The following is a 24430-nucleotide window of genomic DNA, read 5'->3' on the forward strand; positions in this document are numbered from 1 at the left end:
TCATTGGCTGATTCGTGAGAAATCCATTGAACTTAAATTTGGCCACATCACTGCGTCTGAGCAAAGCGTAAATGATGTACCACTGATAAGTGTGAGGAATTCCGGACTATTCTCTGCATGTTCAAACGACACATTGACAAAAATTGTGGACCAGTTACAATTACTCGTTAAAATTCTTTTCCGCGGAATTTCAGGGTCTGTACTCGGTCACTAAATCGTTAGGGGAAGAAATAATTGACTATCGATAAACACAGTTTTACTTTCAAGATGAGAAAACAATCACTACCGGAAAATATAGTGTCACGATAAGAGAGAAATCGTTTAATTATCTAACCACAAATGTTTGCCGTACTCGGTCAGCACGTCTGGAAATCGTTCCTGAATGCCTGAATAGGCTTCCCTAATTTGCCAGTTTGCTATATTTGCTATTGTGAATTCAATTATATATATATATATATATATATATATATATATATATATATATATATATATATATATATATATATATATATATATATATATATATATATATATATATATATATATATATATAACATTGTTCTAAAAGGTGCCATTTACAATGATCAATGAGATTTTTAAAGACCCGCGTAATGCGAAAATTGGTCTTATGCTATTTGCGCCCATCATAGCTATAGCCCACACAGCCTGCGCATCTCGCAGTCTGGCCAGGAGGTACATAATGAGACCATAAAACCTTGAGTGATTTTATAGCGGACAGCATCGCTTTTACCAGACTGCGAAAATGCGCAGGCTGGGCTTGAGCTACGCTGGCCGTCATGCCATAATACCGATTTTCGTATGACGCGGCTATGAAAGTGTGATTTGAATGTGTGGAAAGAAAATTGTGCGTTTATCAAATATTAGCATACGATATATTTCGATGAGGCATAAATTAATTCATACTAAGCAATGTGGGGACACATATGATGTGAACTCCCGTAGTATACTAGTAATTTGTATCTACTACAACTGATTTGTGATTTTCGAAAATAATGATTGGAACTGGGTCACTATCGTCGCCAATCGCAGCTGCCGCATTATCAATAAGCTTCTCACAAATATTATTGTTTTGTTCGATACAAACTGATGAACAACTATCGACTAAGTCGTACAGATCATCATCACTGGACACATCTTCAAGTGCGGGTTGATATGGTGACCGTTGTAATTTGTTGAAGAATGTTTCATCATAACGTTTTTTTTCTTCAAATTCCATTCGACTGGTTGATGTGAGTTTTATATTGTTCATCCCAGTTTTTGCACTTTCTTTGGTTAATTTATGGACTGATCAAATGGGCAAACGCGTCGTTTTTCTTATGAATTTTTTGTTAATGTCGAAATTGTACTCTGTTGTGTTTGCCGTTCATGTGTTTATCTTTAATCTGTGTCGCTAAGCTCTTTTTGTAATTATATTCCCTTTTACACGCATCACACACGAACATTCTTTTAGCGTTATATATATATATATATATATATATATATATATATATATATATATATATATATATATATATATATATATATATATATATATATATATATATACGTTTCGACGTTAAGCATACTATATGCAATTGATAATGTCTTGTAATTGTTAACTATTTAACATAATTCATTGTTGTCAAATAATTCCTTGATTTTTATCTTAGCGTTCTGAGCTGAGTCTCTGGTCTTCTGAATTTGGGCTGAACAATCTCAGGGATGTTATGTTGTTTAACGTCACTATAACTATCTTGTCTTGAATTTCTAAAGGATACAGTCAAGTAAGTGGACGTTTTATTCCTCTACCTGTAGATTTAATGACGTTTGCTGAACATACTTGATTATCTGAACCATTCAATAATTTCCCCAAACTTCCAACTTCCTCTCGTTGTGTCGTCTTTAATTAAAACTACATCGCCTAGATAAGGTATAAACGAAAATTGTACTCGTCCAGTTTTCAGATTTGATTGATACCTTGCTCGTAGACAAGTAACATATTCATAGCGCCACATTACCCAAAAGGTATTTACAAGTTGTTTTTTTTCATTTGTTCCGCATTTGAAGAACTTTATTAGTAATGCTTTCAACTGCTTTATATTCAGCGTCATCTGAGACGTCCGAGACTGGTTTACCTGGTTTAGGATTTAGTGTTACAAATGCGAAGGTGTCAATGGAATGTTTGAATTCTAATCGTCGCCAAGATATACATGCGGTCTTAAGTAAATTATTGATTCAATTTCCGTTAATAGCGTTGTATAAGTCGTTAATTGACGTATTTTTCTACAGTTTCAACGTGTCAATACTTTCCCATCGTTTGCGTTAATTCCGATTTAAAATGTTTCATAATAAAGTACATGTACTGAGTTTCACGTCTATATTCACTGGGAATGAACAAAAACTGTCACGTGACCCTAAAAAGTCAACGTCAGTAAGTGTTTTATGAAGAAAAACAACCGCGCCAGGTAGGTTTTCACACACACGCGTTGTTTGTGTTGCTTTGGTTTTCACTTAGATACAATTTTTCATTGCAGTAGCAAATCTCAATAGTAAAATAACAAAGAGTCGGAGTTCACAAAAACAAGGGCTGTTTGTAAAGCATGCATGCCCCCCATATGGGCTGTCCGTTGTAGTGGCAGCCATTGTGTGAATACGATTTTTGTCACTGTGACCTTGACCTTTGACCTAGTGACCTGAAAATCAATAGGGGTCATCTGCGAGTCACGATCGATGTACCTATGAAGTGTCATGATCCTAGGCAAAAGAGTTCTTGAGTTATCATCCGAAAATCATTTTACTATTTCGGGTCACCGTGACCTTGACCTTTGACCTTTTGACCTCAAAATCAATAGGGGTCATCTGCGAGTCATGATCAATCTACCTATGAAGTTTCATGATCCTAGGCGTATGCGTTTTTGAGTTATCATTCGAAAACCATTTTACTATTTCGGGTCACCGTGACCTTGACCTTTGACCTAGTAACCTCAAAATCAATAGGGGTCTTCTGCGAGTCATGATCAATCTACCCATGAAGTTTCATGATCCTAGGCGTATGCGTTCTTGAGTTATCATCCGGAAACCATTTTACTATTTCGGGTCACCGTGACCTTGACCTTTGACCTAGTGACCTCAAAATCAATGGGGGTCATCTGCAAGTCATGATCAATCTACCCATGAAGTTTCATGATCCTAGGCTTATGCGTTCTTGAGTTATCATCCGGAAACCATTTTACTATTTCGGGTCACCGTGACCTTGACCTTTGACCTAGTGACCTCAAAATCAATAGGGGTCATCTGCAAGTCATGATCAATGTACCTATGAAGTTTCATGATCCTAGCCCCAAGCGTTCTTGAGTTATCATCCGGAAACCACCTGGTGGACGGACCGACCGACAGACCGACCGACCGACAGACCGACCGACCGACATGTGCAAAGCAATATACACCCTCTTCTTCGAAGGGGGGCATAATAAAAGATCACACAACTGTCTATGTGTTACCAGACGAACACTCTATGCATAAACAAACAAAAATATCTACCTCCTGCCTCGAAAGCAACCCAGTGGTGATGTATAGATTCATCACCGCTGAACCATATCTTACGCCCTTCGTCTGTTGATGTTTCTACGAATCATATCCACCTAATCTCGGCTAGTCCGATGATGTCCCAGCGGCAGCGCTTCGATCAGATCGTGCGTCAGTTCATTGACCTTGCCACACGCATTAAGTGTTCTTACGTTCCATGTTCCTATGGTTCATCCCATTTATTACCAACTTGATCGATGGATTAACCCCAGTAGCTAACTTGACGCATCCACCCTGGAGACTAGCGGTAGAGTGCGCGGTCGTTATTATTCAGGGCCCCAACCGATCCCGCTTTGTATTCTGTTGTATTTCCTCGTCACTTTCTTGCATTGATCTTAAGACAATCTTTGCGTCGCCAGTCTCTTCTCCGATAATGTGCAACTGGTCGTACAAAACGTGCCAGTCACCTCACTTCGTTTTGCCCGCCAACATAAGGGGGTACCAGGTGTGGTTGGTTAAAAGGTCTCGAACCAAAAGTGACAGTTTAGTGTCAGGTGAGAACCAGTTGTGCCTGACATTCCGTGGGAACTGCTGCCAATCAACAAAGTACTTGCTCTACGCTGAACACCCCATACCACCACTGGTAAGATAAAAATATATTTAACAATAATTAAACAGCATTTTTTCCGACTTCATGTCGTCTGCATGAATATTGTATACATGTATATTGCCTGCTTTGCTCGTCTGCGGCTCAGTGAAACCCCACAGCTGGCGCTCTTAAAAAACACATTTACAATATGGCACCCCGCGTTGTACTGTAAGTCAATATCGTATCTTTATCTATAATATTCTTTATCGATTTTTATTCAAACGTTTAATGTACTATTTCGTCTGTGTATATGACCGGCATGTAGGATTAATATACATGTAGTAAAATAGCGTGTTGAGCAATTATTTTATAAGGACATTGTGTATTGCAGGAATAACATTCTGTGCTTATGTTACATATGAAATTTTTTAATTGAACATAATTTTCTAAATAATACATTTGTAGTGTAATTTTGTTGTTTTGTACATAATGCCTCATGTTTATTGGTTGGGATTTTGTGTCTTTGATGAATGAGTCATTAAAACTTGTGAACTTCCTTCTAAAAACTATCGGATTTTAATTGTTGTGGTGGAATCATTTGATCTTTTAGGACAATAAATTATTAAAACAAGCAGGGTTTTGATGGTGGTTATGTCAACTGATACGGATTAATTGTGCTCGAATCACCAAAAAAATAATTGAATAATTAAGCGTTTAAAAAAAAAGTTTGATATTTATTCTTTGATTTGTAAATTTATAATTGGTTTGGAGAAACTCTTTAATAGATGCAATTTTTAATTACAATTGACGTTATTAAAACTGCTTAAACTGTATTGTTATATGGCTAGTTTAATGTAACATTACTACTCAAAATCAACGAAAATTTCATACAATATTTCGTAAAATAAAGCTAAACAATTAAAAATCATTGTTTCTTATGGCCATTGTCGAAATTTCAACGCCAGATGTGGTCTGGTAAAATAGATGTTTGTGGATACAAAATGCTCGTTTTTATTATGGTTTTAACATGGTACCATGTAAGTGTTCGTGTGTCGTATCAATAGATATATTCGCAGGAAATAAACATGGAATTTATTGTGGTCACAAATAAATAAAAACGAGCATTTTGTATCTACAAAAATCTATGTAATCATACCACATCTAGCGTTGAAATTGTGGCTATTGCTATAAGGAACACTGATTGTTTAGGTGTTAACTTTATTTTATGAAATACTTTACGAAATTTTCGTTGATTTTGAGCGTTATAGAGACTTTAAAGTGATATTATGGGCATCTAATAGTTTATGGGTGTCTATCGCAACCGTTGTTTATTTTTGGTGTTTTCACTTCACATACACTCATATTTGTTAATGCAGCCTCAACATACTAAAACAATATCCCGGAAAGAGAAAAATAATGCATTTGAATATCAACCGTACTTTCGTATGACAACTGCTCATGCATGTACGATGTGATACTAAATTAAGTTTTAATGCAGATTCATTCATACGACACAAAGACACAATTTGGTTTTACGGATCATTTCAGCTTACAGGACTCACCAGTCACGTAAAATATCGAATATAAAATATTAATTTTATAAACAACTGGTAGCAAGATGAGTTGCAGATCATTGGTCAGTAACCACATTTTAACTAACTACTTTGACTTTAAATTGCAATTAAATTGAATGCGTTTTAATTCCCTTTTATTATTGTTTGATTTGAGTTACAATGCTATGACGTTAAATTTTATTTACACTTAAATGTATTATGAATATTGCTGGGCCAAGTGTGAGGTTGAGCGCTCCAAAACCGGTTTAAACCCCCAATGCTTTGCATTGACCGTTCCAAGGCGGTGACCCCAGCTTTATTCATATTTTGTGTTTATGTTGGTTTGTATTGTGCTGTATTGTGCTGTTTTGTACTGTTTTGGCAATCGGTCACTTGCCTTAAATAAAGGACCAACTAATTGTTTTTAATGAGAATTCAATACTGCTCCAGCAGCTGGAGTTTCACTTCTTTATAATATTAATTCTTTTCAGCTCAATTCAACAGTGAACAATGCCAATAATATTACTTTAATGGGCAATATACAAGTATCGCAACAAACAGTCAAATAAAGGATACCAACCTTTTCTTGTGTAATTATAATAAAAACAACAAGGTGTAACTTATACTCAAATAAAGTTCATTGCAAGTGACAAGTAAAAAACTGCGTATTGGTACATGCTAACAAAAAGAGCAATCTGTTCTGCAATATACCAAAACTTGCAACAAGCAGCTAAATAAGTGGTACCCATCTTGTCTTGTGTAATTGTATTAAAGGGGCCTTTTCACAGATTTTGCCATGTTTTGAAGTTTGTCATAAAATGCTTTATATTGATAAATGAAAACATTGAATTTTAAAGGCTCCAGTAAAACATCAAAAATAAAATTTAAAAATAGGAAAAAAAAGGTAGCCCGCAGCAGGGCTTGAACCAGTGACCCCCGGAATCCTGAAGTAAAAACTCATTAGCCAACTGATCTATCCTGCCAAGTATACATAGAATGTGTATTTTATACGTTATATAAGCAATCTTTCACAAAATTTCACAAATTTAAACGACAACAACAGAACTCTCCAAATTATTCAATCGTTTCGCGTTGCGCTTTATAATTTTTAAGTTTTTAAATCGTCAAAAGATGCATATAATGGCTATATTAGACCATGGCGAATGTTCAGTAATACTGTTTCCTCACAAATATCATAACTTAACCGAAAATTTGCGAATCTGAAACAGCTTTTTTCAATTTTGTCAATTTACCAAACCGTGAAAAGATCCCTTTAAACGCATGGTGCTATTCATGACAGTTTGATACTACACAAATAAAGCGCATGCCAATTCAAAAGTCAGTTTCATATGTGCATATAAAAATAAAACAATACATGAATATGAATTAACTTATTTTCAGTGTTTTTTTTTAAATTAAGTTCTTGGGTTATTACATTTTTACAAAGGGTTTTGCGTGCTTTATTAGAAATGGAACTTAATGCGTAAATGTGAAGGAAATAACTTTGAGTGTATTTTGAATTTAGTTCTTGAACTATTACAATTGTTTGTATAAAAAAGACTTTAAGAACTTGATTAGAAAGATTGGAACTGATACGCTCCAATGAAGAACAATACAAACTGTGCCGTAAACACATTTTTTATACCAAGAAATCTTCATCTAACTCCTCCATCTTTTTGACATGTACCGATCGCATATTGGGCTGTCGGGTTTCTCTCCGTTCAGACATTGAGATGGCAACCTGCCAGCAAACCAATGAACATGACCACCCACCTAACAAAGATCAAGTTGAAGAAGTTAAAGTCAGGGAAAACATTAAGAAACAGGCAAAACAGAGCCATGATAAAACCGGCGTTGTCTATACATCCAGCCTTGTAGATGTTGAAGATCACTCCAATCCGCTGAGATCCGGAAAAGGACCCTCTGAAACCAGCGAACGAAATAATTCCCGAAAGTGCCTGATAATTGCAGAGACATTGTCATGGAAGGACAATGGAAAAACAACCGCCAAGGTGATTCACTCCTTTTGTTTGACATAGGACAGGACAGTCAATTGATGTTTCACCACACACCAAATGCTTTAAAACTAGCTGATTTAAACCAATGGTTGATCGATAAAAATTTCGTTATGGCACTAGCACACTTCCAACAGTTATTTGTGTTCCAAGTTCCTGTAGGCACTGTTACTGTACCTTCTGTGTTTGCCTTGCTTTCAGACACACAACAAACAACATATGAAGGATTATTCTAAGCCATCGTGAACGCATGTACAGCTGTGGGCTACCAACCGGACCTCGTCAGTGTTCTGGTGGACTTTGAAATAAGTCTTCGTCGATCCCTTCGGTTAGGTTTTGGTGACCATCTTGGGATAGGATGTTAGACCACTTGTCTCAAGCTACATGGCGTAAGATTCAGGAGTTAGGTATGGTTGATTGATGTCTACAAGACCAACGATGAGTTAAAACACTTATGTGGAATGATTGATGGTTTCGCATTTCTACCGGTAGCAGATGTTCCGACAGGGCTTGATTACCTGAGAAATGTTCGCCTGACAGAGATAGAGGGTATTCTGGTTTACTTTGACTCCACTTACGTGAATGGCAGATACAGACATATGTTGAGAAATGGGAACAATATTCTGAGTCGCACTCCTCCAAGACTCCCGCCGTGTGATTAGAACGTGTTTGATGCAACTGTTTACAACACGCATCGAACAAACAACCAGCGTGAAGGGTGGAACAACGGTTTAACACATTTAGTAGCACACCACCATTCACACATCTGGAAGTTAATAAAGCGCATCGAACGGGAAGAGCGTGTTGCTGCGACAGCGATTGCCCAAAATGAAATAGGCAATTCCCAGCCCAGAAAGAAGAAACGAGTGTATGGACAGCTCCAATAGAGATTGAGGAGTTTGTGTGTGGAGTACCAAGCTGGTCATCGGGAGCTTTGTAAATTTATTTGTGCAGTGGGCCATAGTATCAGATTGGGACAGTAAATTGGTTGTAGAACATATATGATTTCAATCGTAAACTGGCAGAAAATGATTATTACTGTATTGATTCTAAATTTAAAGGATTATAATTGCAATATTATATAAAAAATAGTTAATTATAATAAATAATATAATATAAAATTTAATTATAATATATAATATAATTGCAACTAATGCAAGCTAGAAAATATATGTGACTGCATTGTTTACAACCAGTGTCATGCGAAAATTGATCTTATTTCATTGTGTTTCCCTCTTTACTTTATGTTTTCTGTCGAATTTTAGATAAATGGCCAGTAATAAATGTATCGCTTCAGAATTATATGCTTTTTTAAGAAATGAAAGATGCAAATGTTTCTTATTTATATTTTATCTGTGCCTTAAATGTGCCCCTTTATACGTGACCACGTTCTAAAAAAATAATTAAGAAATGAAAGATGCAAATGTGTCTTATTTAGATTTCATCTGTGTCTTAAATGTGTCATATTTATATGTGACTATATATATGCTATACAGTCAGTGTCATTTGAAAATGAATCTGATTTCATTGTGTTGCCCTCTTTGAACTTACGTTTTTGTGTCATGTTTAGAATAATGTGCCCGTAATAAATGTATTAAATCAGATTCATTAATATGCTTTTTTTAAAGAAACTAAAGATGTACATATGTGGCTCATTTATATTTATCTGTGTCGCATTGAGATATAATAAAACGATCTGTTTCTTCTTCTGATACAGCACTCCTTCTAAATAGAAGATTTTTTGCCGGTGCCTAGGACCAGTATTTGGTGTATTAATGGTGATCTCAAGCACGCTTCCACTTAGTGAATCAATACTAAGCTCTCCGAATAGCTAAGCGAACATCATATGCACTATGTCGCAGCCACCAAACTATCTTTGAATAAGAATTCAAGAGGCTAAAAATGCACACAATCATTAAATATAAGATCTAAAAGCTTGACAGATGTAAAACACTTGATCAATTAAAAAAAAATTAATTAATTTAATTTATTATATTTTAATGTATTTTTTTAAACAATTATAATGTTTTGTACACAATAATTTCCAAATTTTTATTACAATACATGGTTATCAAATCAGCTTTTGCCCGTAAATTATGTATCATATTAGATTTTTTACCTAGCGTACTGATGATCATATACGTTTTCACGATGAACACGGGTGTTTTGTGCGTCGCCACCGCATAATAAATTTCAAAATGGCGGCGCCCATGGGTAATTTTTTTTACTTTATATTGTAGTGTTTTTTATTTAACTTAAAATCACGACACAATCATTCGATTGTCATCGTTTTATAAATAAACATATTAATATGTTTGAGTAAACTATTTAGATAGACGATGTAAACACGTATTAAATTGAAAATGATTATGCGCAATATATTTTCGTGACATAACTGTCAGCATCATGGTCACAATATACTAAATAGTTTCAAAATATAATTCAATGTTAAAGCGACAACTTTGAGCGAGAATAAATTCAACATTTTGCACATACAGACCCCCATAACCATACCTTTTCTTAAAGGGCATTCTAAGCGGAATCGATTTATGAAAAAAAAGATATGTCATGTTCAATCCAAAAAAGAATTTGACGCTAATCAAAATCGACTGTTTTTGCAACTTTTTTCATACAGTTCTTTGTGGAATGTAACCTTTTTCAGTGCAAGGCTTTACTAAAGTCTCCAAGTTTATCATATTTCAGGGATTCGGTCGTGAAAACCTATTTATGCCTTACCATTATCTCCGAAAGATACAACCCGAACAATAGTTTAAGATGTAAAACATGCCTTCGAGTCAACTATGATATTTTTTGAGAGAGTACAGCCTACATGAAACGAGTATTTAGTATATTGTAACCCTACATGAAACGAGTATTTAGTATATTGTAACCTCATTGTTTGAGACTGAGTGAACTGTTTGAGTAACAAGTTGTTTAAATGAACTTACAAACGTAAGCGTAAAAGAATCGACATGCTGAATAAAACTATATTCTCTATTTTCATAATCAATTCTGAGGATTTTTGTTTGTTATTATATTTTATTTACTTAAACAGTTATTTAACTTTTTAGCTCAACTGATTGCTCAGGTGAGCTTTTGTGACTGATCTTTGTCCGTCTTCCGTCCGTCCGTTGTCCACATTTGGTGTGCAAACACTCTAGAAGCCACATTTCATGTCCGATCTTCATAAAACTTGAACAGAAGATTTGTCCCAATGATATCTCGATCAAGTTCCAAACTGGGTCATGCTGGGTCAAAAACTAGGTCCCTAGGTAAAAAAAAAAAGAAAAACCTTGTAAACACTGTAGAAGTCACATTTCATGCCCAATCTTCATGTAACTTTGTCAAAATGTTTGCCTTAATGATATGTTGGTCAAGTTCAAAAGTGGTTCCCGTCCGTTGAAAAACATGGCCGCCAGTGGGCTGGGCATTTTTCCTTATTTGGCTATAGAGAAACCTTGCAAACACTCTAGAAGTCACAATTTTTGCCCAATCATCATGAAATTTGGTCAAAACATTGGTTTTATTGATATCTCGGACGAGTTCGAAAATGGTCCAGATCGGTGAAAAAACATGGCCGCCAGTGGGCGGGGCATTTTTAGCCGGATTTTTTTCGAAAAAATCTCGGCTTATAGATTGATGTTGTCGGGCGGGCGGGGGGGGCGGGCGGGCGGGGTGGCGGCGTGCTCGAAAATGTTAAAGTTCTTATTTCATGGTATAACTTTGGTATGCTTGGACCTAGAGTCTTCAAACTTGACATGAAGGTTGGCCAGGATTAACAGATGACCACTGGTCATTTCAAGGTCATTCATTTGAAGGTCAAGGTCACTGTGACCTTCAATATAAAAAATGTTAAAGTTGTTATAACTTTGGTATGCTTGGACCTAGAGTCTTGAAACTTGACATGAAGGTTGGCCATAACTAGTTAGTAACCACTGGTCATTTCAAGGTCATTCATTTGAAGGTCAAGGTCACTGTGACCTTGAATGTAAAAATGTTAAAGTTCTTATTTCATGGTATAACTTTGGTATGCTTGGACCTAGAGTCTTCAAACTTGACATGAAGGTTGGCCAGGATTAACAGATGACCACTGGTCATTTCAAGGTCATTCATTTGAAGGTGAAGGTCACTGTGACCTTCAATATAAAAATGTTAAAGTTGTTATAACTTTGGTATGCTTGGACCTAGAGTCTTGAAACTTGACATGAAGGTTGGCCAGAACTAGTAAGTAACCACTGGACATTTCAAGGTCATTCATTTGAAGGTCAAGGTCACTGTGACCTTGAATGTAAAAATGTTAAAGTTGTTATAACTTTGGTATGCTTGGACCTAGAGTCTTGAAACTTGACATGAAGGTTGGCCAGAACTAGTAAGTAACCACTGGACATTTCAAGGTCATTCATTTGAAGGTCAAGGTCACTGTGACCTTGAATGTAAAAATGTTTTTTTCTTATTTCATGTTATAACTTTGGTATGCTTGTACCTAGAGTCTTCAAACTTGAAATAAAGATTGGCCAGTACTAGAAGATGACCACTGGTCATTTCAATGTCATTCATTTGAAGGTCAAGGTCACTGTGACCTTAAATGTTAAAATGTTAAAATTGTTATAACTTTGGTATGCTTGGACATAGAGTCTTCAAACTTGACATGAAGGTTTGCAAGCACACTTAGATGACCACTGGTCATTTCAAGGTCATTCATTCTAAGGTCAAGGTCACTGTGACCTTGAATGTAAAAATGTTAAAGTTCTTTTAACTTTGGTAGGTAAAAATGTTAAAGTTCTTATTCCATGTTATATGGTACTTTCCTGTCATTTAAATCAAAAATCCGGCTTCAATGCGGTCATCTCCGACCGCGGAACTCTTGTTCTCTACATGTATATAGTGAAAACATGTGAACACTCTAGAAGTCACATTTTTGGCCCTATTTTCATGAAATTTGGTCAGAACATTTGTTGCCTTGAAATGAGAGTTGAGTTTGAAAATGGTTACTGTCAGTTGAATAACATGGCTGCCGGGGGGGGGGCAGTTTTCTTATATTTATATAGTAAAAAAAGCCTGTGAAAACTCTAGAAATCACATTTTTTGCCCAATCATCATGAAACTTGGTACAAAGATTGATTTTATATATATCACATAATTAATGCCATAATTATTGCCCTTAGATTGTCCAAATTTTCATTATATTATACAAAATCCTTGTAAACACTCTAGAGGTCACAATTTTGTTTCAGATTTTATGAATCTTGGTCATAATATTTATTTTTGTAAGCAAAGTTTGATTTTGGTTAGGGGGTCAACTCAAAATAAAGGTAACCAGGTCAAATCTTACAAAAACAAAAACACTCCATGCGCCAGAGTTTTGGTTCAATAATGATGAAACTTTACCAGGATGTTTGTCTGGACAATATCTAGGTCAAGTTTGACATTTGGTAAAGATTGAATGAACCGACTCCTCTCAGGTGAGCGAACTAGGGCCATCTTGGCCCTCTTGTTTATAACTTCTATTTACACTTTAACAAGTTCCTGTTCTGTGGGTCATTCATTTTTAGGCATCATGTGCTAAAGAAACACACTGTCACGTCCGACATTTGTTCAAATAAATATGGGCATATATGTTATTATGTTACCATTAAAGATTTGCTAAAATAAACAACCAATAGGGTTTGGGTATTCCCACTGAACATGCGTTACTGTATATCACTTGACTCCATGTGTGCGCACAGTTTTGTATGCTATAATTTTTCATGCAACATTTTCTAAGAATGTGAAGAAAGTGAAAGCATTTCTATTTATCCCCACATTTTTCGGAGAAAAGGTGGGGATATTGTGGTGATGTGCGTCTGTCCGTCCATCTGTCCTGGCCACCTGCTCCTCCTACACTACTAGCACTAGAACCTTGAAACTTACATACATGGTAGCGATGAGCATATGTGCGACGGTGCCAGTGACGGAATTTTGATCTGACCCCTGGGTCAAAAGTTATGGGGGTTGAGGCGGGGCCGGGTCAGAGATTTTCACTCATTTTTAATGTTATTTTACATTAACTTCTTCATTTCTGCACTGATTTACTTCAAATTGATACTGAGCCTCTCTTATGACAATATGGTCAATCTCAACTATGCATGGCCCCATTACCAACCCTGGGGCGCCCGGCCACATAGGCCACGCCCACTCAAAATTTCCTTTTACTATAATTTCTTCATTTCTACACCGATTCACTTCAAATTGATACTGAACCAAATCTTATGACAATGCGGTCAATCTCAGCTATGCATGGCCCCATTACCAACCCTAGGGCACCCGCCCACATAGGCCACGCCCATTCAAAATTGCCTTTTACTATAATTTCTTCATTTCTACACTGATTCACTTCAAATTGATACTGAACCTCTCTTATGACAATACGGTCAATCTCAGCTATGCATGGCCCCATTACCAACCCTGAGGCGCCCCGCCCACATAGGCCATGCCCACCTAAAATTGTGTTTTACTATAATTTCTTCATTTCTACACTGATTCACTTCAAATTGATACTGAACCTCTCTTATGACAACACAGTGAATCTCAACTATGCATGGCCCCTTTACCAACCCTGGGGCGCCCCGCCCACATAGGCCACGCTCACCCAAAATTGCCTTTTACTATAATTTCTTCATTTCTACACCGATTCACTTCAAATTGATACTGAACCTCTTTTATGACAATACAGTCAATCTCAACTATGCATGGCGCCATTACCAACCCTGGGGCACCCCGCCCACATAGGCCACGCCCACCCAAAATTGCCTTTTACTATAATTTCTTCATTTCTAAACCGATTTACTTCAAATTGATACTGAACATCTTTTATGACAATACGGTCAATCTCAGCTATGCATGGCCCCATTACCAATCATGGGGGGCCCCGCCCACATAGGCCACGCCCACCCGAAATTGCCTTTTACTATAATTTCTTCATTTCTACACTGATTCACTTCAAATTGATACTGAACCTCTCTTATGACAATACATTTAATCTCAACTATGCATGGCCCCATAACAACCCTGGGGTACCCCGCCCACATAGGCCACGCCCACCCAAAATTGCCTTTTACTATAATTTCTTCATTTCTACACCGATTCACTTCAAATTGATACTGAACCTCTTATATTACAATACAGTCAATCTCAACTATGCATGGCGCCATTACCAACCCTGGGGCCCCCACCCACATAGGCCACGCCCACCCAAAATTGCCTTTTACTATAATTTCTTCATTTCTACACCGATTTACTTTAAATTGATACTGAACATCTCTTATGACAATACGGTCAAACTCAGCTATGCATGGCCCCATTACCATCCCTGGGGCGCCCCCCCCCCACATAGGCCACGCCCACCCAAAATTGCCTTTTACTATAATTTCTTCATTTCTACATGATTTACTTCAAATTGATACTGAACCTCTCTTATGACAATACAGATAATCTCAATTATGCATGGTCGTTTTACCAACCCTGGGGCGCCCCGCCCACATAGGCCACGCCCACCCAAAATTGCCTTTTACTATAATTTTTCTTCATTTCTACACCGATTCACTTCCAATTGATACTGAACCTCTTTTATGACAATACAGTCAATCTCACCTAATGCCTATGCATGGCGCCATTACCAACCCTGGGGCGCCCCGCCCACATAGGTCACGCCCACCCAAAATTGCCTTTTACTATAATTTCTTCATTTCTACACCGATTTACTTCAAATTGATACTGAACATCTCTTATGACAATACGGTCAATCTCAACTATGTATGGCCCCATTACCAACCCTGGGGCGCCCCGCCCATAATAGGCCACACCCACCCAAAATTGTCTTTTACTATAATTTCTTTATTCCTACACCGATTCTCTTCTAATTGATACTCAACTTCTCTTATGACAATACAGTCAATCTCAACTATGCATGGCCCCATTACCAACCCTGGGGCACCCCTGGGTCAAACATGTGGCGTGGGGATACGCGTTGGCCTCTGCCGCGCCATTTCTAGTTTAATTAATCAAATAAATGAAAGTGTTGTGTTGACACAAGTGCAATCGTCTGCTTCAATTTGCAATATATGTTACAATTTAATGAAGAGGAATAATAAAATTCATGAAATATGGATGCATTTGGATTATTTTAGTGAAAGTAAGATTTTAAAACGCATTTAATCTGGGGGTTTTGTCATTTTGGTTGTGTTTGTATTTTGTTTCAAGCGTAGTAATGTATGATATGCAAAATACTCACAGCTTATCATATGCGTGTGATGTCATCACTAGAGCCTCATTCTTAATGTAAACAAAATGATCAATACCAGGAGACAAAAACAACAATATGAGGGAACTGTAGGGTAAATAACGTTTTTAAAATGACCCGTTGATTAAATAAGCATAAACCCTTTACTGCCTTTTCATAACACATGATAATTATGGTCTTTACTTTTATCAGTGCAGTTGAGGATTACCGGACCTAGATACAGTACATACAAAATACTAATTTGCTTGTATGATCTAAGTCTCATGTTCAAAGGTCAAGTTCACACTATCTGGTCCAAATTCAAATTTTACATATAACACAATTTCTGCACTGTAAGTTAATTCTCATCAGCCAATTTAAAAACATGACAAATGTTGACCATAATGTGATGTATCATGCATTATACCTTTATCCCTTGCTGAACACTAAAGTTTGGTACCATACTATTCTTCTTGAATGCTTTGAGCTTTTATGAGTACATACATACAGCTTGAAATTTGTTGTAAAGGAAAAAAACTTCTATTTTTAATTGTCTCACAAAAGCCTATTAAATCAAGTTCAGTCAATATAATACATTGAAACAAACACAATACCTGTTACCATTGACATCAAATTGCATGTCAAACATGATAATAATCCATTATCAAACTCGGGCCTCCAAGTTAAGAATTGATGATAGTAGCAAAAAAGTTTTTAAAAAATGCTGCTCTACTTTTGTATCACCTGAGTGTCAGGTCTGATGTTCTGGTGTTAATTTATAACTTAGTTGCCTTTATTCGAACTACCATCTTATGACCCTTGTCGATGCACATGTTTGTTTAAATGTTTAAAGCATACAAGAAGAACAAAATTGTACGTTAAGATCAGTATGAGAATGTAAATTTTGATTGAACAGTAAAACTGAATTATAGTTCACAAATGCAGAATTGAGGTTGTTGAAATGTACAAGTGGCCTGTAAATGTTTCTTCTCTTAGTACAGTCTGGGTATCAAGGTCACTTCTAATTTAAAAGGTCAGGTAATACAGTTGTGTTGCAGCTTGTCTTGACAGTCAGATATATTACAGGAAATAACAATATGATGGCATTGTGGAGTCAAAATGAAGCCCATGTTTTGTGTGAAATATCCCTAGTTTGAAGCTCTATGTCACTCGTTTTGGTCACATCTTAAATATGACCTACATAGAGGTTATGCAGACTCTAATTTAATTATTTGTCAGACAATATGAAGATAACCTGTCATAAATGTTCACCATGACCAAGTTTAATCAATATTTTTATGGGATAAATGATGGATTGTAATGAGCTAGCTCAGATGGACAGGATTTCATGTGGAAACACTGCGCATACAACATGTGCATGTATTAATATGGACTTGCTAGGAAAAAGTCCACATCCTGAGTTTATGTTAGAATAGTTATGGCGATTTCATCATGATTATAAATGTTGAGCTATAGATGTCCGTTGTTGTGTAACATTCTACCCAATGGTTATTCTTCTGGTTTCAGATCACCTGTCTACGGTGAAGCATGTCATTTTGGTGTTATCTGGGAAAGGTGGAGTAGGAAAAAGTACAGTTGCTGCCCAGTTAGCTCTTGGTCTCAAGCAGGCTGGCAAAAAAGTAATGATATACAATGTAGCAGCAACAAGCAGTATTTTTTATGTCAGCAACATGTAAACTTTAGGGCTGCTTTGCTTCTTTGAAAAATGCTTCTAAAAATTATGGTTTATTCAAACTTTTATGTTATGTTTTTTGCAACATATTTTACTAAATTTAATCAATTTACAGTGGAAAGTAAAAAAATTAACTGTTAATGTCTCTTAATTCTGAATGTCTGAAAAAGCTTTCCAATGCTTGCTTTACAGGTGGGTTTGTTAGACATTGACCTGTGTGGTCCCAGTGTTCCAAAGATGTTTGGTCTGGATGGGCAGGATGTTCACCAGTGTCCAGAGGGGTAATTTTACACAGAATGAGCTTTTCAATCATGTTCCTAGTTAAAACTAAATTAATAGTTTTGTGAGTCTTGTGAAAATATGAAGTCCTTATAATAAGATACATCCCTCGATTTTTTGTCTGCATGCTTACAGTGAACCGTCATTTACATTGGCTGCTCGACCAATCAAGCCCCAAATGTTTTACTTATTACCTAAAACGAAAAATGTTATAAGCCCTTCGATACAAATCTGAAAATCTGAGCAAATCTTGGTCACAATTCACTTGTGCGTGGCTAAAATTAAAAGCTTGTGTTGATTGTCCTCACTGTCACGTACAGTGAAGTAAACTGTAAGTGTTGTGTACAGTACGACCAGTATATGGTTGCCCTAGACTAGCCTGTCCCTGTTTATATGTACCCTGCAGGTGGCTGCCAGTGTATGTTGACAAGGAGCAGAGACTGGGTGTGATGTCTATAGGCTTCCTCATTGAGAGCAGGGATGATGCAGTAGTGTGGAGGGGTCCAAAGAAGAATGGTAGCTTACATACGAGCCACACTATGGGAAAATGGGGCTTAAGGCATATGTGTTAAGAGTTGTTCTAAAACAAGAATGTACAGACTTGATTTTTGTTTAGAAGAGACTTCCTTTTAAAAAATCCTTAAAGGGGACGGGCTAATCTAGGATGACACTATGCACATGCATTGCGCCCCATTTTCCCGGAGTGCAGCTCAAGTATTTTGTGCACTTTAGTCTAACTAGAACTTGTGATGCACGTGACCAATTGCTGTTTGATGTATAGCCATGACTTTTCCGGTCAATATCCAACAAACGTTATATGCAGTAAATGGATTGTTCCTTGAGACAACTCGGTCAAATAATAAAGTCCATGCTTTCTGAGTCGATAAATAAGTCGTCAATCAAAGCCTGTCTATCGATTAATTACAGCTATGATCAAGCAGTTCTTAAGTGATGTGGTATGGAAAGACGTGGACTATCTGATAATAGACACACCCCCAGGTACCTCTGATGAACACATAACAGTGGTTGAGGGACTCAAGGCATACTGTCCAGATGGCGCTATACTTGTGACAACACCACAGGTATGGCTTTCGAGAGAAACTGTGAGTTTATAGTGAAATGTATGTTGTTAAACAATCTATTGATTCTAATGCTGACTGATTCTTAGGATTAAACAATCGACTTTTTCTAATGATGGCTGATTCTCAGGATAAAACAATCTATTAATTTTGATGCTGACTGATTTTCAGGATTAAACTTTGACTGATTTTAAAAATGGTTGATTAACAGGATAAAACAATCTATTGAGTCTAATGATGGCTGATTCTCAGGATAAAACAACCTATTGATTCTAATGATGACTGATTGTGCAGGATAAAACAATCTTTTGATTCTAATTATGATTGATGTTCATGATAAAACTATTGATTCTAATGATGACTGATTGTTCAGGATAAAACAATCTATTGATTATAATGATGATTGATGTTCATGATAAAACTATTGATTCTAATGATGAATGATTGTGCAGGATAAAACAATCTATTGATTATAATGATGATTGATGTTCATGATAAAACTATTGATTCTAATGATGAATGATTGTGCAGGATAAAACAATCTATTGATTATAATGATGGCTGATTCTCAGGATAAAACAATCTAGTGATTCTAATGAAGACTGATTTTCAGGATAAAACAATCTTTTGATTCTTATGATGGCTGAATCTCGGGATGTCTGTGTGATGTTTCATGCCAACAAGTACAAAATATTGTACAGTAATTTAAAAATAGTAATAGTGTACATTTTGTGTTCAAAGTGTGTTGAAGTGCTATAAGAGAGTTATTGAAGACAAAAATAATTAATTATTAATGAGAGGTAAGTATGTCCAGTGTCTAGAATAGTCAGTTGTATTGTTTACACATGCATAATCCTTGGGTTCAAATTCAAAATCGAATGTTGTCATGGATATCAACTGAAAATATATGAAAGTTTTTGGATTTTTCAATTTTGTGTTATGTGCAAAAGTGTTTGGTTATTGCATTATGAAAAAAGATCCACAGCTTCAAGTTCAGAAAATTAGTTTGTGATGTTGTTGTTCAGTTATTATCTGGCTGGGTATGTATGCTTTCCAACTTATTATATGTAATCTCATGTTGACAATTGTAAATTATTTTTCAGGGAGTTTCAATAGGAGACGTGAGAAGAGAGCTAACATTTTGCCGTAAAACTGGTGTTCCCATACTTGGAATTGTTGAAAACATGAGTGGATTTGCCTGCCCTTGTTGTGGGGTTTGTATTCATGTATTATTAGCCTAAGTTGGCAAGTGTACATTTTTATGCCCCCGGAACGAATGATAGGGGGTATATTGTTTTTGGCCTGTCTGTCTGTCATTGTGTGTGTCTGTCCCAAAACTTTAACCTTGCTCATAACTTTTGCAATATTGAAGATAGAAACTTGATATTTGACACGCATGTGTATCTCATGGAGCTGCACATTTTGAGTGGTGAAAGGTCAAGGTCATCCTTCAAGGTCAAAGGTCAAATATATGGCTTCAAAGCTCAGTAGGGGGCATTTTGTTAACCAGGTTTTCCGAAGGAAAAAACTGGTTATTAGATTGGCGAATGTCGGCTGGCGGGCGGAACAGGCTTGTCCGGGCCATAACTTTGTCGTTCATTGTGAGATTTTACAATCATTTGGCACATTTGTTCACCATCATTAGACCGTGTGTCGCGCGAAAGAATTATGTTGATATCTCCAAGGTCAAGGTCACAATTTGAGTTCAAAAGTAAAAAATGGCTATAAATGAGCTTGTCCGGGCCATAACTTTGTCGTTCATTGTCAGATTTTATAATCATTTGGCGCTTTTGTTCACCATCATTAGACGGTGTGTCACGCAAAATTACGTCGATATCTCCAAGGTCAAGGTCACACATTGAGTTCAAAGGTCAGAAATGGCCATAAATGAGCTTGTTCGGGCCATATCTATGTCATTCATTGTGAGATTTTAAAATCATTTGGCACATTTGTTCACCATCATGGGACGGTGTGTGGCACAAAAGAATTACGTCAATAATTCCAAGGTCAAGGTCACCACGACTAAAAATATATTTATTTTGATACAAATGGGGTTAATTATAAACAATTATCAGATAAAGGGAGACAACTAAAACTGAACTGATTAAATCAGTTCAGTTTTAGTTGTCTCCCTTTATCTGACTTTTTTTCACATTGAAAACCTGGTTTTGTGACAATTTTGTCCCTTGTTTCACAAGCACAGCTCTTGTTTTATATAATATTATGTTAACATGAATGTTGTTTTATAGCAATAGTAATATATTCATGGCTAGCAGGTTAATTGATAGTCTGTCTAGATAATGAAAAAAATACCTATGTCATATTTGTCCCAGGTTATATATCCACCATAACCGCATTTCTGTATAAACTATACTGCTTGCTGCATATAGCGATGTTATTCATTATTTTTTAAACATTTATGTTTTTGAGTTGCATGGACCGACAATTTTTTAAATATTCAGATGAACAATAATTTTATACAGCAATTTAAATGAATACTTTAATTGATTTAATGCTATACGTGTTTGTTAAATGTAACTGTTTCAATGATTTACCAGGTACTATTTCACAACACTGTTTGGATGATATTTCAGGAAGTTACCAACATTTTCTCCAAGGGAGGTGGGGAGGCACTGGCCAAGCAAGCCCATGTACCATTTCTAGGTAAGTATGAGGCAACGGCAACCTTTACAGTGGTTGAAAGAAATAATTCAAACTCTTTGCCAGCCTTTGATAGGATTTTAAAATTCCATTCATTTGATTATATAACCACCAGTTATTTTTCATTTGCAATGGTACCATTAAACTCGTGGTATCCATGTTGATATGTTCATTTCACACCGATCTACATATGCTTTGCATTCTTAGAAAGGGCTCTTTTCCGTCTGTTGTATGCACATAATCAATTGTCAAATTATGGAAGTATTGGCTATTTATAGGACAATAATTTACAATCTATTTGCTTAATACAGATCATACACTTATCGCTTAATTGAGAATGCATGCCATTTTAGACATTAAAAACATGCTCAAAAGAGTCATTAAGGATTATACATGTCCATCCGTCAGTTCATAGACACTTTGTGTGTATTCCTCTCCTGCTCTCAACACCTATCCCTGGTTCAAAGGTCAATGTCACACTAGTAAGTAAATGGTCAAATATTGGCATGATACAATCTTCTTGTCCAACTTAGTCATTTGGCACCCATGTGTGACATATCTAGTTCTACCTATAGCACAAGGGTTTTTAAGATGTTAAATAATTGCGTACAAGAACCTGTTAACATTGTATTCTTGAAGTGATGAAAAAATTTAAATAAAATTTTTGTTTAAATATACTTTAAAACAATTAGTGCCAGATGTGGGAAAACCAAGCAGTCCGCAAAGGTTGATCGGGGACGTTTTTTTCACGTAGAGCGTATTTATGTTTAAAAGAGACTTCCTGAAACAGGAAATACCATCAAAGCAGGAAGTGTTTAGCTGAGATAAGCCTGTATTAGTGCAGATTGGGAAGACACTTTACACTTTTATTTAACCTGGTTTCCCTATGTAACCCTAATGTCTTCATTGCAGGCTGTATTCCGTTGGACCCGAACCTTGCTGCATCTCTGGAGGAAGGCAAGAACTTCCTTGAGCACTACAGTTCCTCCCCCACATTCACCGCCCTGAACCATGTTATCAAGAGGCTCATGCAGGTCGACAGGGACTTCTGAACATCCCTGGTGAATGGGTATCTAGGGGAATATAATATAGGGTCTTTCAATGTTGCCATATGGAATCTTTGACTTATATTTTTACTGATTTTGATTCTTGCATTTATCATTTTATGTCATTAATGTTTGATTTTTAGTTCCAATATCAATCTAGATGCAGGTCTGTAAAATGTGTTAAATTAAATTCTTAAAAAAAAGTCAAATTTTGCAGAGACTGGGATAAAGGTGCGCAGTGCGTTCTTTTCCCATAAAAACGAAAAACTGCGCATCATTTCCGTAATGCCACACGCACCATTACGCAATGCGATGCCCGTTGCATATATATTATAAAAGATAAATTACTCTTACACATATTATTTTTTTGCTCTTACTCGACTTATGAGATTGTTTATGAAAAAAATCGAGGTAGATCGATCCCCGCATCGTTGCGGTAATGTTTGTTAAAGTTGTTGTTGTCATGAAAACTCGTTGATTTACAACGCAAAACGTCTAATTTGAACTGACGCGAATTAATTAAATCATATTTTTCAACTTCGCTTTTGGTTTATTTTGATAATTTAATCCAAAGTTTAATGTAAGTGTTTTTTATACTGGAATTGTAAACAAAGAGTCAGTTAAAGTCTTCCGAAAATTTGCACTGTGTGAGTTTACAGTTTGACGTCATCAAAGGAAAGCCGCTTCCTGTCTGAAGCAATAAAGCGACAATTTCTCACGCTGACAAAATTGCTTCATGCCGAACCAATCGTGTGTCAATGCATAGCTCCGCCTTCGAATCTTTTGCAGAGAGGAGTTAAACGGTTAATTGAGCAAGTGTTTTACGCAAGTTGAGTTCCAATTTGCTGAAAAGACGAGTACATTTATCAATGATTTTCGGAGATATACTGATTAGAAAACTTTCTGTACAGTTCCTAACTATGGCGGACGCCCGTGTTTACAAAATTCCTAAACACATATATCGTAAATAATGGCAGTGTTTTATTGGATTATTTATACTAATTATCATATTGCAAGGTAATACTATTTTTATCTACTATAATATCAAGTTTGTTTAATTTAATTAACATGTTAAACAATAAAGTTGCGTCACAGACTTTGAAATAAATTTGATGGGGTCGCAATTTTACTGACGCTGATTTTCCTATTGTCTGTAATTTTTACCCGAAATCAATCTTGAGAAGTGTCCATTCATTATTGCATAGTGCCCATTCAACTTTGTAAGTGCCCATTGTTTTTTTCATCTATGGGGCAGTAATCCCATCAGAGAAAAAAATATCCCGATCTCTGATTTTGTATTTATAGGTTATTGTTTTCTCGTTTGAGAGACAAACAAATATATTTTCCTATTTATGTTTTGAAATTTTAGATGCAGATAACATCTATTGTAACAAAAACATAATAAATTGAATGCACAATTATGGCAGTCTCTAGGAAAGAAATGGTGACCACAATTCTCATAGCATAAATATTTAATCAGGTGCATTAACCAATCATGATTTTAGATTTGAAGTACATTTTCCTATAAAATTAATTTTATTGGTTGTAGGTAATGAATTGTCATGGTCTTATAAGCATTTTAAGGCATAAGATATATACAAACAAGAGATGTGTTTGTCAGAAACACAATGCCCCCTACTGCGCCGCTTTGATTTTTTTTTTACCTTTGACCTTGAAGGATGACCTTGACCTTTCACCACTCAAAATGTGCAGCTCTACGAGATATACATGCA

At 36.2% G+C, this 24430-nt stretch overlaps 2 protein-coding genes across 2 annotated transcripts in view; both read left to right on the forward strand.

Moving 5' to 3' along the window:
* LOC127868700 (WD repeat domain phosphoinositide-interacting protein 4-like) overlaps positions 1-24430 on the forward strand; it is a 379045-nt gene that overhangs the window by 297435 nt on the left and 57180 nt on the right. The window lies entirely within an intron of this gene.
* LOC127868702 (cytosolic Fe-S cluster assembly factor NUBP2 homolog) lies at positions 9847-22980 on the forward strand. The gene is made up of 8 exons (XM_052410698.1): positions 9847-9896; positions 17467-17579; positions 17825-17913; positions 18318-18427; positions 18839-18993; positions 20094-20204; positions 21585-21654; positions 22564-22980. Exons 1-8 carry the CDS (start codon positions 9881-9883, stop codon positions 22701-22703), a joined length of 804 nt encoding a protein of 267 aa, XP_052266658.1. The 5' UTR covers positions 9847-9880; the 3' UTR covers positions 22704-22980.

This window comes from Dreissena polymorpha, chromosome 2 (assembly GCF_020536995.1).
Source record: "Dreissena polymorpha isolate Duluth1 chromosome 2, UMN_Dpol_1.0, whole genome shotgun sequence".
Classification (NCBI taxonomy): Eukaryota; Metazoa; Mollusca; class Bivalvia; order Myida; family Dreissenidae; genus Dreissena; species Dreissena polymorpha.